We start from the raw sequence: 16490 nt of genomic DNA, 5'->3' as shown, positions 1-16490 counted from the left end.
TGAAATGGGGCTGAAAAAAATAAAATCTATTAAATTTCAGGAAAAAAGATCTGGCTTTTCAAAAATGATTTAAATTTAGCATTATTCAAAATGTAAAATTTCTTAACATATCATTTAAATTTGAAATTATAAGTAACATTTTTCCTTAAGGAAAGCCAAGGTGGAAACTGTCTATTACTTGTGCTTTGGCTTTATCAGATTTGGTTTTCGTAAGGTTGAAAACCACTACCTCCTCTGACCTTGAACTCAGGGATCCATCCACCTGTCTCTACCTCCCAATGCTGGGATTAAAAGTTTGCATCACCATGCCAGCTAAAAACATGTAAGGCTCTTACCTATCTTGGACAATACCCTGGGTTGTATCTGCTCCTTCCATGAAGGAGAAAGGGAGGGAAGGAGGGAGGTAGGGAGACACTGAAACCATGTAGTTTTGGGAAGCTGCTGGTAATAACAATAGTATTTGCTTATTTAAGGATTTGGAACTGGCATTAAACTGATAATTATAACATCTATTTTAGTATCAATTGGAATAATGCTTGGGGACTTTCTCTCTGAACTAAAGAGAACATTGGACAATTTTGCTCTACTTACAGATTATTGTTTAATTTTTGAGTAGTTACTCATAAATTAATGTTTGTATGCTACACTGCTAAGGATAATATTGATATATTAAAATTGTCTGCAACACTGTTTATATTAAGTCAATTCCCTGAAGCCTGCAGCTTAGCATATAAGTGGAGTGTGTATAGCATGCTTGAGGCCCTAAGTTCCTTCCTCAGCACCTGAACAGACAGCCAGGCAGGCCCGGATATATTCAGTGGTACAGTGCTTGTGTGTGCAAGGTGCTGCCTTCAGTTCCCTGTTCCCAGGGTTTGAAAACAAGTGCTCACTTTTGTCTTGCTTTGAGACAAGGTCTTGTGTATGCACTTCTGACTGGCCTGTACTTGACATGTACAGCAAGCTGGCTTCAAATCACCGGCAGCCTTCCTGCCCTTGCCCCTACCTCCCAAGTGCTGGCATTATAGGCATCCACCAGCTCTGACAGCTCAGTTTTAAACATCACTATAGGGTTTAATTGATAGCTTAGCCAGGAATGGTGGCACAAGCCTTTCATTCCAGTACTCAGGAAGCAGAGAGATCTCTGTGAGTTTGAGGCCAGTCTACTCTACTTAGTGAGTTCTAGGCCATCCTAGATAGTGAGGCCCTGTCTTAAAAAAAGAGAAAAACATTAACAGCTTAAATAAATATAAGCACACTGCAGAAATTCAATGAATGGAACAATAAGAAACTCTTAGTACATTAGAAATATTTCCAGTTTAAACTTAATTTTATTAAAATGAATAAGAAATTAAAGTTGAACAAATACAATATTAGTTTTCAAAGATGTTTAGCACAATCCAATGCATTTGAGATAACACTGTACACACCTAGTGGAGTGTTAACGCAGTTTCCAGTAAGCCCAGAGGCTGTCAAAGGCATGTACAAATCTACAATCATCTGACTACTAGTCGCGTGAGGATGCTCACCTTAAGGCTAACCACACAAAGAGGGTAGTGTTTATTTCTCAGACATGAAATGGTTCTGTCATTACACCTTCTCCTGGGCACTTCCTGCCTGCTCTGTTCTCCAAAGGTGAACAGTTACCCTAGCAATAAACTGTTACTAACAAAGACCTAGGAGTGCAAACAGTCAGCCGGGGGCACAGGATCAGGAACTTTTTTGTTTCTTTGTTTTTTTGAGACAGGGTTTCTCTGTATAGTCCTGGCTGTCCTGGAACTCACTCTGAAGACTAGGCTGGCCTGAACTCAGAAATCTACCTGCCTCTGCCTCCCAAGTACTGGGATTAAAAGCGTGTACCATCACCGCCCGGCTGGGATCAGGAACTTCTAAGCAGGTGCCTGACAAAGTGCTGAACTTTGCAACTGGAATGCACACGCCACCACATAGAGACTGAGAGGGCAGATGGCATCACCACAACAGTGTGCCACAAGTGCACGGTTTCACACCGTAGTGATGCCACGGACTTTCCCTTCTAGGAAAAGGAAATCCACACAAAAAGGAAAAGACATCCTGGGAGCCTGGGTCTCCAGTGATCATAGTGTCTTGAGATGATTTGAGAAAAGACAGGTGAAATGATCTACTTATTGGAAAGTTTACAGTGTTTTTGTGACTATTCTAGTTACCTCTAGTCTAGCCAGTTCTAGCATTTAAGTTTACTTATTTTCAAATGTTCCATTTTGTGTGTGTGTGTGTGTGTATGTGTGTGTATGTGTGTTTATTTAGACTGCCTGTTAAACCTCTGTGCTATACAAATGTCTTTTTCAAGTTAATGTCTCTCTCTCTCGTTTTAAAGATGTATTTATTTTTATTTATATGAATATACTGTAGCTGTCTTCAGACACACCAGAAGAGGGCATCAAATCTCATTACAGATGGTTGTGAACTATCATGTGGTTTCTGGGATTTGAACTCAGAACTCAGAGCAGTCAGTGCTCTTAACCACTGAGCCATCTCTCCAGCCCCTCAATGTCTCTCTTTAAAACTCAAAATCACTTTTTTTTTTTTAATGACAAATGTACTTTTAGCAAAATCAGTAACCGGATCACTGAACTGTGGAGACTTCAGATTTGTTCCCAAATTTACTTTATCTATTAATAATTAGATGAAGAATTTGGTAATTTAGTTTTTAGAGATTAAAAAAAGAGGAGCCGGGCAATTGTGATATACACCTTTAATCCCAGTGGAGGCAAAAGCAGGTGAATCTCATGCGTTTAAGGCCAGCCTGGTCTACAGAGCAAATTTCAGGACAGCCAGGACTACACAAAGAAACCCTGTCTCAGGAAGAAGAAAGGCCATTACTGCACTCATGGCTTAATTTTCTTTCAGATTTAAATCCAGAAGTAGGGGAAGTAACCAAGATTAACAAAATTATGTGAATTTAAAAGAATTTATACAGAGGCAGGAGGATTTCTGAGTTCAAGGCCAACCTGGCCAGAGTGAGTTCCAGGACAGCCGGGCTATACTGAGAAATCCTGTCTCGAAAAACCAAAAAAAAAAAATAAATAAATAAATAAAAATAAAAAAGAATTTATAGCAGTATAGCAGTGAGTTGTATCAACAAAGGTGTAAAGAATCAAATCCCAATAAAAGAAAATTTAAATTTGCAGAATTATAGTTCAGTAGTAGAGTGGTTATCTAGCAAGTATAAGGCTCTGAGTTCAATTCCCAGTACAGACAATAAATTGTTTTAATTAAACCATGCTTCTTTGGTAAATTATCTGAATTGTGGAGAATTACATTATTCAAAGCAAACTTCATAATGATACATTTCTTTCTCTAAGAAAAAAGGAGCCAGGCAAAAAATTTCATTTTAAAGAAAATGAAATTATCTTTTAAAAGGTTTATATTTATTCTATGTGTATGGGTATTTTGACTGGATGTGCACAATGTAAAATATGCCTGCACAGGCCAGAAGAGGGTAAAGATCCCCTGGAACTGGAGTTACCGATGGTGTTAAATTGCCATGTGGGTGTTAGAGACTGAACTGGGTTCTCTGTAAGAGCAGCCTGTAGTACTTGTAGTTTCTTAAAATGAAATTATCTACTTATCAATATCTTTAGAGCTAGATGTGATGGCACACACTTTTAATCCCAGCACTCAGGAGGCAGACACAGGTAGATCTCTGTGAGTTTGAAGCCAACTTGGTCTGTATAGTGTGTTTCAAAACAGCCAGGGTTATGTAGAGAAACCATAATTCAAGAAATCTAAAATAAATAGTAAGTGAATATAAGTAAGTATAATCTTTTTTTAATAGAATAGAGTTTATTCAGGGTAGAGGTTGGGAGTTACAGAGGCAGAGAGAGAGAGAGAGAGAGAGAGAGAGAGAGAGAGAGAGAGAGAGAGAGAGAGAGAGAGAGACAGTAGAGAAGTAAGTATAATCTTTAAAATACTATTCCCAGTAACATTTGCTTTTTTCCCTTTTCTTTCCAAGAAAATGTCAACTTGAAATCACTGTTTTGATAAATCTAGTCATCTTTCCAAAGTGGGTATGGGACTATCAGAGACAGAGAAAGAGTGAACTTCTCTGAGGTATTACTTTGTACTCTGCCACTAACTGTTACCACAGGCTGCCCAGGCTATTGGTTACAGATCAATTTTTCAACTAAACAGAAGAAAATTAAATGAGGAAAAAAAGCAAGAATGTTTCCCTCCCTAAATCTTCAAATAAACTTTGGAGTAAACAACCCCCAAATCTTCCCACTAGTGGAATTATACTTAGACAACAACAAGGCAATTAATTTGATCCTTCCATGTGTTTTTGCTATTGAAATGTAGTAAAAGTCTGATATCACAATATTGACTTCTCCACAATTTTCACTGTCCTCAGTATTATCAAATGTTCACTGAACCTTTTGTTAAAATTCATGGATTTTCTTTATATCCAACTGCTGAAGGTGATTTCCTGATCTCCCAGTATGCCAATGATAAGAAGGTCAGCCCCTGAGAATCCAGTGGGAAGGTGAGTGTGGGCTGGGGAAGCTCAGTGGTGAAGTGTTTGCTTAGCTGCACAAATCCCTGGGTTTGACTGGAGAAGAGGAGGAGGAGCTACACGAGGCCCCTGCATTATAGCCACTTTGACATAAGTGGAGGTGAAGGTAGGTGGATGGTCTACTATATGGGCCTAGAGTGTCTGGGGCTCCACAAACTTTCTCTCTCCTCCTGCCCTGTCCCCTCTCTTTGGATATTCTATAGTCTGTGCTTTCAGTTCCCATCATGAACCCCACTTTCTGGAACTGGAAGGAAAGTCTTACAAGAAGAGAAGTGACTTGTGATGATTGTTCTGGCAGCAGAAGAGCTACTTACTTTTATTTTTTTATTTTTTATCTTCTTATTTATTTATTTTTTTTTCCGAGACAGGGTTTCTCTGTGTAGCCCTGGCTGTCCTGGAACTCACTCTGTAGACCAGGCTGGTCTTTAACTCAGAAATCTGCCTGCCTCTGCCTCCCAAGTGCTGGGATTAAAGGCATGCGCCACCACTGCCCGGCTTTTTTTTTTTTTTTTTTTTTTTTTGGCTACTTACTTTTATTATGTTTTTCTTCTGCTTGCAATTTTCTGCTCTAATCCCCAGGGAAGTTACAAGATGATTCCATTATCTGAAAACTACAGTTCACACACACACACACCTTCCTCCATTTGTAGAACTTTTGTATGATTGTCTTGCAGGAAATATATGAACATGTATCTATACATATATAAATATATACATATATATATTATCTACAATACTTATATACTTATTCTGGATTTTTTTGTTTATACAAATATAAATGAAATATAAGATTGTTTTGTAACCATATGCTAAGAAGGTGGTAAAGAATGTAACTTACATAATGTACATTCTAAAAGACAATAGTACAAATCCTTAGAGAACATGTGGGCCATATCTGCTCAAAGCAAGCAAAGTGAACAGAGAGCTCTAGTCATTGAATGTGGACCTGCTCTTAATAAGGCAGAATTAGCTCTTGCTTCAAAAAGCCATATAGATAGGATGAACCGGCGGCAGATTCTTGGACAGTTGACACTCTGATGATTTGGTTTGATGTTATATTTATCAAAACCTGGAGAGCCAGAACTTGTTTTCCAGAAAAGTTGCAATATATTCTTGGGTTTGCCTGCTATTTTCTAATAATCAGAGTGAAACAGTTATAGCTAAAGTCCTATGCAACTTACGTTTCTGGTTAATTAAATTCTCAAGAGTTCAATAGGTTCTATCCTTGGATGTGAAAAAGCATCACTCTCCTGAATGCCGGTCCAGGGGGACATACCCTTTAAGAGACAAGCTTTCTGACTTAGGAAGAGATAGCATTCATAGTCAGATACAGCACCTCCTTATGGAAATTCGCCTGAGCATGGAGAAGATGGAACAAATTCAGGAAGCCTCTGTCATCATCATCACGCTCTCCTGTGATACATACACAAGGACAGACAGCAGGGAAAGGGAAAAGTTAAACATTTTAACACATGGCTCATGAATGTAAGATGTTCTAAGTGTCCCTAATAATATTTAAACAAAAATTTTTGTCGGTGATTTTTACTAAGCCACTACTTTTATTAATCACTAAAGCCATGAAATTAGACTAGAGAGAAAACATGGGAAAAGACCCTGGTCTGCCCTGGTCATCTCTTAACTTTGACCTTGGGTAAGTCAAGTTATATCTGTGCTTCCATTTTCTCACCTATGAACTGGGATCATGAAGAGCTCATCTCTAGGAGACTCACAATGCTCTTTTGCAGAGGATCCTGGCTCTGTTCTTAGCACCCGCATGGTGGCTCACAACCATCTATTACACGCTCTTCTGACCTTTGTGTATCAGGCATGCATATGGTACACAGATAAAATAAAATAAAATAGGCCGGGAGGTGGTGGTGCACACCTTTAATCCCAGCACTTGGGAGGGAGAGGCAGGCAGATTTCTGAGTTAAAGGCCAGCTTGGTCTACAGGGTGAGTTCCAGGACAGCCAGGGCTACACAGAGAAACCCTGTCTCGAAAAAAAAAATTTAAAATAAATAAATAAATAAATAAATAAATAAAATAAAAATGACAATAATTTTAAAAAAATGTTTATAAAGGTCTGGTGTCATCATGCATGCCCTTAATCAGAGCACTGGGAGGTAGGGTAGAGGCAGGTGGATCTCCATGAATTCCAAAAAAAAAAAAAAAAAAGCTTAAAATAACAAACAACCCCAAATAAGTGTAAATTGTGTTGGCCACCAAACTAAATTAATATCTATTAACTCGGTCTACTGTGGTGGCCTTTAGTCTCAACATTTGGAAAGCAGAGGCAGTCAGTAGATATCTGTGAGTTCAAGGCTATTCTGGTCTACACAGAGAGTCCTAGGGCAGCCAGGACTACACAGAGAAAGACCCTGTCTCAAAAAAAAGAAAACAAAAACCCCAAAAAACAAAATCACCCCCCATAGGCTCTCTCTCACTCCTGTGCACTGTCTGCACGCTCACTTACCAGACATAACAGGCTGCAACATCTCCATTGTGACACAGGCAAAGGCATTTGCTACGCTCTGCAGGAAGCTCTTTCTCTCTGCTGCAGTGTTGAAGACTTTGCAGACTTTTTGCATCATTCTAACTGTCCAGTCCATGCAGTACAACTCTTTCTCACACACCTGAATCACATGCACAAAGCACTGCTATCAGTCTCCATGTGAAGAAAGCAGTAGAGCTGCTCAGTGGCAGTGGCAATGATGACTTATGATGAAACATAGTTTATCACATAGGGCATAGCTTATTACATAGGGCAGGATTGTGATATAGCATAGCTTACTAGAGGGCAGGATTGTGATATAGCATAGTTTATTGCTTAGGGCATCCCACTGAGTCATAAATGGGAAATGCTTAGTAAGTGAATAACATGGAGTGTGATGGTGCATGCCTATAATCCCAGCGCCCAGAAAATCCAAGGCCACTTTAGCTACATACTGAGTTTGGAGCCAGCCTGGTTATATGAAACCCTGCCTCAAAAATCAAAGACAAACAAATACAGTATATACTTTAATACTTACTTTTTCTATATTTTCTGTGTATCTCAGTTCCTGATAGTGTCTCTCCCCGTACCCCACCTCACTCACCACACACACACACACACACACACACACACACACACACACACATCCCCCCCCCCACACACACACACAGACACTTTTGGTCAAATGTAATGCTAAATAACTTGCTAGAGAAAAAGGTTTTCCTTACCAAAGCCAAAAAGACTATGAGTCTTGCAAGTTCAATGGCCCGCCCATTTACAGCTTTACTCGCCATGAAAGTGAAGCAGATGTTGTTCCCGCTCAGGATTAGGAGGCGTGCATTATTCTCCAGAAGCCACTCCCGGGGAACCACTTTTATTAGACGAAGAACAGTTATTTAATGAGAAATTATATAATTGCTGTAGTAAACATCTTTAAACACATCCAATATTGTATTAGTTTATTGGGAATGTAGTGAAAAGACAAAACCTCAGAAATAATGTTTTAGGGTTTTTCTCCCCGCCCCCCCCCCCAGCAGGGTTTCTTTGTGTAGCCCTGGCTGTTCTGGAACTCACTCTGTAGACCAGACTGGCCTTAGGGATCTGCCTGTCTCTGCCTCCTGAGTGCTGGGATTTAAGGCATGGCCACCATGCCTAGCATGTTTTAGTTTTTCAATTACAGCATTCAACCAGAGACATCGATCACCTCCACGCTGTGGTGCTTTTACTGTTGTGCTATTTATTTAGTCAAAAAAGTTCTTCTTCACATACATCTGCCACCAGTGTGGCACCATATGTAAGAATAAAGCCCTGTAAACTTCAGAGTCTAAAGTAACTGTTTTACTCTCTCCTGTCCATCAGCAGGTTTTCTTTTTATATAATCTAGAAGGGTGTGTCTGTGTGTGAACCTGTAAAATGAGGGTAAGCAAACTCATTGAGCTATGGAGTAATCTAATAATAGGTATCTACAAACTGGGCACTGAATCCCTCCTAGGGAGCTGGCAGCTGCTGATGGGTGCTGTGAAGTGGGAGCCGTTGTGTACCTGCTGGTGAGTCCACTAGCCTCCAACGGACAGTTCCATATCCATGCTCATGTGGACAGCCCTGGGTAAACTTAGAGGGTCCCAAAACAAAACAAAAGACACGATGGAGAGAAAGTCTTATAGGGAGGAGGGGGCAGTTAAGGGAGTGTGAGGGGGCTATGAGAGCTCAGGAGTAATCAGAATGAATCCTATGAAGTAATCCTATGAAGCACAGGAGTAATCAGAATGCATTGGATAAACGCATGAATTGTCAAAGAACAAATTTAATTTAAAACATTGGAAAGTGAGATAAACCCATTCTTACATCACAGTATTTACACACTCCAAAAACATACACACACACCAAAAAAAAAAGAAAAAAAAAGAAAAAAAGAAAAAACATAATACAAAACTAGAAATGTTTTGGAGCAGAAAGTAACAAAATAAAATTAAAACTGCATATTGAGCAATTAGTGACTTATTTTTAATAATTCATTTAATATTATGTGCATTGGTATTTTTGTCTACATTCTTGTCTGTGTGAGGGTGTCAGATCTCAGACAGTTGTGAGCTGCCATGTGGGTGCTGGGAATTGAACCTCAATCTTCTAGAAGAACAGCCAGTGCTCTTAACCACTGAGCTATCTCTCTGGCCCCACAATTAGTAATTTCTAAAACATTCTTTGTTACCTAGAGAATTGTCTGTATACCTTTATGGTTGTATAATAAATTTCTGTTATTCCATATTAATAAATATATATTTTACCTGATAGCTCATCTACAAGACTGATGACATCATCTGCTGTCCAGCCTTTAGCACCTGTGTCATACAGTAACTTAATGGCATTAGCCAAACCTTTCAAACTGGATTCATCTGTAGGTCCTTCTATCATTTCCTGCCAAATCACCTGCCCTGGATCGAAACAAAGGGTAGAATATAATAAAACAGATTGTTTTGTGATAAAGACTTCAGGAATTGTTTAGAATGAAAAGGATCACACAATCCAGTACAGGGAACAGCACTAAGACTGCTGAGACATGAAAGGGTCTATGCATAGCCAATAACTCTTGTTGGCTAGAATGTTCTCAGGACTTATTGTGCCATCCTTTCAAATGACAAGGATGAAAAATAATATTACAGCTTGGTTATAGTCCAAATTAATCAATAAAGAAAGACAACTGCCTTACTTGATCAAACAAAAGGCAAAGAATCACCTTTAGCTGATTTGTGCATACTGCACATTCCATGCACGTGTTAATGCAGACATGTACATTATCTATACAGAAAATTTATATGTTCACAAAGAGAAAGAACCAACACCAGTAAAGTTAAAGCAGCAAGACTCATCCTCAAGGATGCTGAGACACTGAGACATATTTATTCCAGTATCCTGCTTGATTCAACTCAGACTGCCTTTGCTGTTGTTTTATCAAAACTTGCTTCTAGGACAGCTTCAAAGCAGATGACCCCAGTCATCTAGCCTCTCAGGCTGTTCCAATCAGTTCTTCAGTTGCACTTTTATATCACACAGAGACTGGACAACAAATGTTACAGCTAGATTTCTTAAGAGTGACCACATCCCAATTTTTAGGGCTCCCCAAGGAGAGGTCACCCCCAGACAGCAGGAAGCAGTTTTAAGATGACCCTTGCCGGGCGGTGGTGGCACACGCCTGTAATCCCAGCACTCTGGGAGGCAGAGGCAGGCGGATCTCTGAATTCGAGGCCAGCCTGGTCTACAGAGTGAGTTCCAGGACAGCCAGGGCTACACAGAGAAACTCTGTCTCGAAAAAACCAAATCTAAAAAACAAAACAAAACAAAACAAAATTAAAAATTAAAAATTAAAAAATTAAAAATTAAAAAAAAAAGATGACCCTTTTGATAGTGGTCTTTGCCTTACAGAAACTTTGTAATTTTATGAGGTCCAATTTGTCAATTCTTGGTCTTAGAGCATAAGCTATTGGTGTTCTGTTCAGGAACTTTTCCCCTATATCCATGTCCTCAAGGGTTTTCCCCAGTTTCTTTTCTATTAGTTTCAGTGTGTCTGGTTTTACGTGGAGGTCCTTGATCCACTTGGAGTTGAGCTTAGTACAAGGAGATAAGAATGGATCAATTCGCATTCTTTTTCATGCTGACCTCCAGTTGAACCAGCACCATTTGTTGAAAAGGCTATCTTTTTTCCACTGGATATTTTCCGTTCCTTTGTCGAAGATCAAGTGACCATAGGTGTGTGGATTCATTTCTGGGTCTTCAATTCAATTCCATTGGTCAACTTGCCTGTCACTGTGCCAATACCATGCAGTTTTTAACACTATTGCTCTGTAGTATTGCTTGAGGTCTGGGATACTGATTCCCCCAGAAGTTCTTTTACTGTTGAGAATAGTTTTAGCTATCCTGGGTTTTTTGTTATTCCAGATGAATTTGAGAATTGCTTTTTCTAACTCTTTGAAGAACTGAGTTGGGATTTTGATGGGAATTGCATTGAATCTGTATATTGCTTTTGGCAAGATGGCCATTTTAACTATATTAATCCTGCCAATCCATGAGCATGGAAGATTTTTCCATTTTCTGAGGTCTTCTTAGATTTCCTTTTTCAGAGACCTGAAGTTCTTGTTGTATAGATCTTTCACTTGTTTGGTTAGAGTCACACCAAAATACTTTATATGGTTTGTGGCTATTGTGAAGGGTGTCATCGGCAACCAACAAATTGGGAAAAGATCTTCACCAACCCTACATCTGATAGAGAGCTAATATCCAATATATACAAAGAACTCAAGAAGGTAGACCCCAGAAAACCAAATAACCCTACTAAAAGTGGGGTACAGAGCTAAACAAAGAATTTTCACCTGAAGAACTTCGGATGGCTGAGAAGCACCTTAAAAAATGCTCAACATCATTAGTCATTAGGGAAATGCAAATCAAAACAACCCTGAGATTTCACCTTACATCAGTCAGAATGGCGAAGATTAAAAACTCAGGAGACAGCAGGTGTTGGTGAGGATGTGAAGAAAGAGGAACACTCCTCCACTGCTGATTGGAATGCAAATTGTTACAACCACTCTGGAAATCAATCTGGCAGTTCCTCAGAAAACTGGGCACGTCACTTCCAGAGAACCTTGCTATACCACTTCTGGGCATATACCCAGAGGATTCCCCAGCATGTAATAAGGATACATGCTCCACTATGTTCATAGCAGCCCTATTTATAATTGCCAGAAACTGGGAAGAACCCAGGTATCCCTCAACAGAGGAATGGATACAAAAATGTGGTATATATACACAATGGAGTACTAACAATGAATTCATAAAATTCTTAGACAAATGGATGGAGCTGGAGAACATCATACTAAGTGAGGTAACCCAGTCTCAAAAGATCAATCATGGTATGCACTCATTGATAAGTGGATATTAGCCTAGAAACTTGGAATACCCAAGACATAATCCACATATCAAATGATGTCCAAGAAGAACTGAGGAGTAGCCCCTGGTTCTGGAAAGGCTCAGTGCAGCAGTATAGGGGAATACCAGAACAGGGAAGTGGGAAGGGGTGGATGGGGGAATAGGGGGAGGGAAGTGGGAAGGGGTGGATGGGGAAATGGGGAGGAAAGTGGGAAGGGGTGGATGGGGAAACAGGGGGAGGGAAGTGGGAAGGGGTGGATGGGGAAATGGGGAGGAAAGTGGGAAGGGGTGGATGGGGAAACAGGGGGAGGGAAGAAGGCTTATGGGACTTTCAGGGAGTGGGGAGCCAGAAAAGGGAAAATCATCTGAAATGTAAATAAAAAATATATCAAATAAAAAAAAAGATGACCCTCCATTCCCCAAAAAGGGGTAAGTGGCTTTTGGTCGTTCAATGGTTGATGGATGTCTGTTATCATCTTAGGGGGTTAGTTACAAGTTGTCAATAGTCTTGGTCAGGGACAATACAAAATAAGAGGTTAGATTCAGGGATTTCTCTCTTTTTCTTTCCTTTATTCTTTTTTCTCTCCTATCTAGTATTAGTGGGGAAAAGGATGAGAAGGGATTAAAAAGAAAAAAAAGGCGGGGATATAGGCATGATAGGATAAAAGGGTAGATTATTAAATCTACTTTTTTAAACTAAAGAACATCAACAAGCTAAATATTTTACATTAGTATGGGTTTTATATATTGATATAAATTTAAGGTAGTTTTTGCTATTACATGCTGTATGTATGTTTCAACTCTTGTATAAGGTATTGTACCTATGCAACTTATTTAAAAATGCATTGTGATAGCCAGGCGGTGGTGGAACATGCCTTTAGTCCCAGCACTTGGGACTTTAACAAAAAAAAAGAAAGAAAAAGAAATGTGATGTTCTAGTCCTTTTGAAATCTGCTATTACAAACTGTTTAGAATAAGAAAAGCAAGTTAGTAATTAGTCAATCAAACTTAAGTTTATGTTAGGTACTAGTATAGTTAATTATAGAAATATGTTTCCTAGGTTGAACAGATAGTAAATAGCTAGTAACAATGTTTGTCTGTTTAGTTATACTATATATAGAGAGATAGATGGTCCTCAAAAACTTCAGAGATGTATAGAATATGGCATTTAAAGATGTTTTATTAATAAAAGGCTTTTTAGAAAACAAGACATCTCAGCTCTTTTATTTATTTATTTATTTATTTATTTATTTATTTATTTTTGGTTTTTGGTTTTTGAAGACAGGGTTTCTCTGTATAGCCCCGGCTGTCCTGGAACTCACTCTATAGACCAGGCTGTCCTGGAACTCAGAAATCTGCCTGTCTCTGCTTCCCAAGTGCTGGGATTAAAGGCGTGCGCCACCACTGCCCAGTTTAGGTCTCAGCTCTTGGAAGTACCCCAATCCACTTCTAGGAAGATGATGAGTGTGGTGGTTTGTATTCTCTAGGCACAGGGAGTGACACTATTAGAGGGTGTGGCCCTGTTGGAGTAGGAGTGGCCTTGTTGGAGTGGGTGTGTCACTGTGGACTAGGGCTTTGTCATAGCTGCCTGGAAGCAGTCTTCCACTAGCAGCCTTCAGATGAAGATATAGAACTCTCAGCTCTGCCTGCATCATGCCTACCTAGATGCTGCCCTGCTTCCATCTTGATGATGATGGGCTGAACCTCTGAAACTACTGTAAGCCAGCCCCAATTAAGTGATGTCGATTTATTTATTTATTTATTTATTTATTTATTTATTTAGTTAGTTAGTTAGTTAGTTAGTTTTTTTGGAGACAGGGTTTCTCTGTATAGTTCTGGCTGTTCTGGAACTCACTCTGTAGACCAGGCTGGCCTTGAACTCAGAAATCCGCCTGCCTCTGCCTCCCAGAGTGCTGGGACTACAGGTGTGCGCCACCACCGCCCGGCTAAGTGCTGTCTTTTATAAGACTTGCCTTGGTCATGGTGTCTGAGCACAGCAATAAAACCCTAACTAAGACAATGAACATCAAAGAACCTTCATATAAGCTATGGACAAACAGAACACAGAATTCGATTGCCAACCTTTATAAGGACAAGGTAAGCAAGTCCTTCATAATTCCTTCTTCACAGAAAAGTCTGTTATATACTGTTATATACCGAAGATGATGCTCCAACATTGCAAAGGAATCTTGGATAATTGTGTAGGTAGCCAACTGTCTCTGTCATGTCTAAAGTTTTGGAAGCTGCTTGCTCTGCACTTCCTGTTTACTCAGGTAATACTTATCATTCTCAGGTCTCTGATGGGGTTGAGGACTAGTTATAGTTATAGACTAATAATTAAGCTTAAGTTGTTTAACATTTAAAAAAATGTATGTTTTAAAGTCTAAAAGTATATTCATAGGTTGATACATATACGTTATGATAGAAAATTAAGTACAGAACTCTAAACTTACCAAGAGAGGATAAATAGTAGAGTACTTTCTCCAAGGTTACCAAATACAAATGGACTGGACAGCGTGAATACAATTTCTCCTGATAGTTTTCATAACTATTCTTATTGTACATAGTTTAATAATACAAGAGAAAGAGCCTTTATTGGACTAAAAAGGAGAGATATAAGGAGATGGCTTTATGCACTGTGTACTCAGATGCTGAGTACTGTGCCTAGAGATCTGGTTGCAGTCTATATGTAATGTTGTATAAAAATTGTTTTCCATCACCTCTGATTGGTTAATAAAGATCTGATCAGCTAAGCCAGCCTATAGAGAAGGAGGAGGTAGGACTTCTGATCCCAGAGAGGATCTCTGGTGGGGACCAGAGAGAGAGAGAGGGAGATTCATCATGAGAGAGTTACCATGAGCAGGTCACCAGGGCAGTTGCCATGAGGACACCCATGGAGCAGGAGCAGCCAGGCAAGACTAAGTTGGCAAGTAATGGGGCACCTGGCTGAGTAGTGGACAGCCATATACAGTTTATAATAGGATTATAATAGATAAGTATCTGCCCGCCGGGCAGTGGTGGTGCATGCTTTTAATCCCAGCACTTGGGAGGCAGAGGCAGGTGGATTTCTGAGTTTGAGGCCAGCCTAGTCTACAGAGTGAGTTCCAGGACAGCCAGGGGTATACAGAGAAACCCTGTCTTGAAAAACCAAAAAAAAAAAAAATAAAAAAAAAAATAAAAAAAAAAAAGTATCTGCCCAGCTATAGCTCTAAATAAAACTTATAATGAATATAAGGTCTCTATTACTTTATTTGGGAGCCAGAGTAGGCATAGAAAAGCCAGAATTACTTCTATATATATGTTAACATATCTTTTTAATCCAACTTTTCTGGTACTGGGGATTATAGAGATTTTGTTTATATTATTACATATGTATAAATGTTTCCATGAATATATGTCTGTGTATCATATGCATGCCTGGTGCCACCAAAGTCAGAAGAGGGCATTGGATCCCCTGGGATGGGAGTTATAGGTGGTTGTGGGCCACCATGTGGGTGCTAGGAAACAAACCTAGGTCTTCCGGAAGAGCAGCCAGTGCTCTTGACCACTGAGCCATCTCTCCAGTCTTCTATATTAACATGTTAACATTAAGTCACAACTCTGCTTCATATAAAAGAATAGTGATTTTATCTACTTATTATTTATTTTATCCTGTTCATGTGTGAGTACGTGTGCATGTGGAAGCCAGAGATCATTCCTTAGGACTCATTTACTTTAATTTTTGAGATAGAGTGTGTCACTGAGACCTGGGGCTCATTGATCAGGCTAAGATGGCTGGGAGCCCCAGGGAGAAGACATTTGTTGCTACATCCTCAATGCTAGGATTACAAGCACAACCCAGTGACCTATATTACCTGGGTGCTGGGATCAAAGTCAGATCTTCATGTGTATACAGTAAGCATATTACTTACTGAACTATCTTCCCACTTCAAATAGCACTTTTAGTTCAAAGATGACATTACCCTGTGATACAGATGGTACATCAATTGCTATAATTTTACTAAAGTCAAATAAAATCCACTGGCATCCTTCTAGAAAGAAGCATGCTTCTGTTAGCCTTTTTCAAACATTTGTATTGCACCAGAGCAGCTCAGTCACCTTCTATCTGCTCATCTATCACCAATCTTCTCTGTGGCATATACACAACATTTTAATTTCAAAATAAAATTCCTGGCTGCTAGCCAATGTGCATTAAAACTGGTTATCTACTGATAAAGGTAGAATATAGAAATGTAAGATAAATTTTAACACCAATCTAAGCACAACCTAGGTAACAAAAGAAAATCCAATTATGAATCTGAAAATCTAAAACTGAGTAAATTACTGACGCAGGCTGCTGTTTTGTTTCTCAGCATCATCAGTTCTCCATGGTACCAAGCACAGATTGGAAAAGCAGCACTCAGGTAAATACAAGATGACAGGAACATATATCTGGTTCTGTATTAGAACAGAATAGTTTCTGTCTTGAATCTTAGGGTTTGCATCAGTTAATGTCATTTGTCTTTGAAATAATGAAACATACTTCTTTTTTA

The 16490-nt window shown here is 39.3% G+C and overlaps 1 protein-coding gene across 1 annotated transcript in view; it reads right to left on the bottom strand.

The window, feature by feature from the left end:
* Nucleotides 1-3884: 3884 nt before the first annotated feature.
* The window catches only part of Fbxo47 (F-box protein 47), a 33321-nt gene continuing 20715 nt past the window's right edge, over nt 3885-16490 (bottom strand). The window contains exons 8-11 of the mRNA XM_052197023.1: nt 9327-9473; nt 7770-7912; nt 7024-7183; nt 3885-5962 (exon numbers count right to left, since the gene is read on the bottom strand). Of these exons, the coding sequence (XP_052052983.1) occupies nt 5850-5962; nt 7024-7183; nt 7770-7912; nt 9327-9473 (563 nt within the window). The 3' untranslated portion in view covers nt 3885-5849. The remainder of the gene's footprint in view (nt 5963-7023; nt 7184-7769; nt 7913-9326; nt 9474-16490) is intronic.

This window comes from Apodemus sylvaticus, chromosome 10 (assembly GCF_947179515.1).
Source record: "Apodemus sylvaticus chromosome 10, mApoSyl1.1, whole genome shotgun sequence".
Taxonomy (NCBI): Eukaryota; Metazoa; Chordata; class Mammalia; order Rodentia; family Muridae; genus Apodemus; species Apodemus sylvaticus.
The sequence above is the reverse complement of the archived record's forward strand: the minus strand, read 5'-3'. Positions and strand labels throughout refer to the sequence as shown.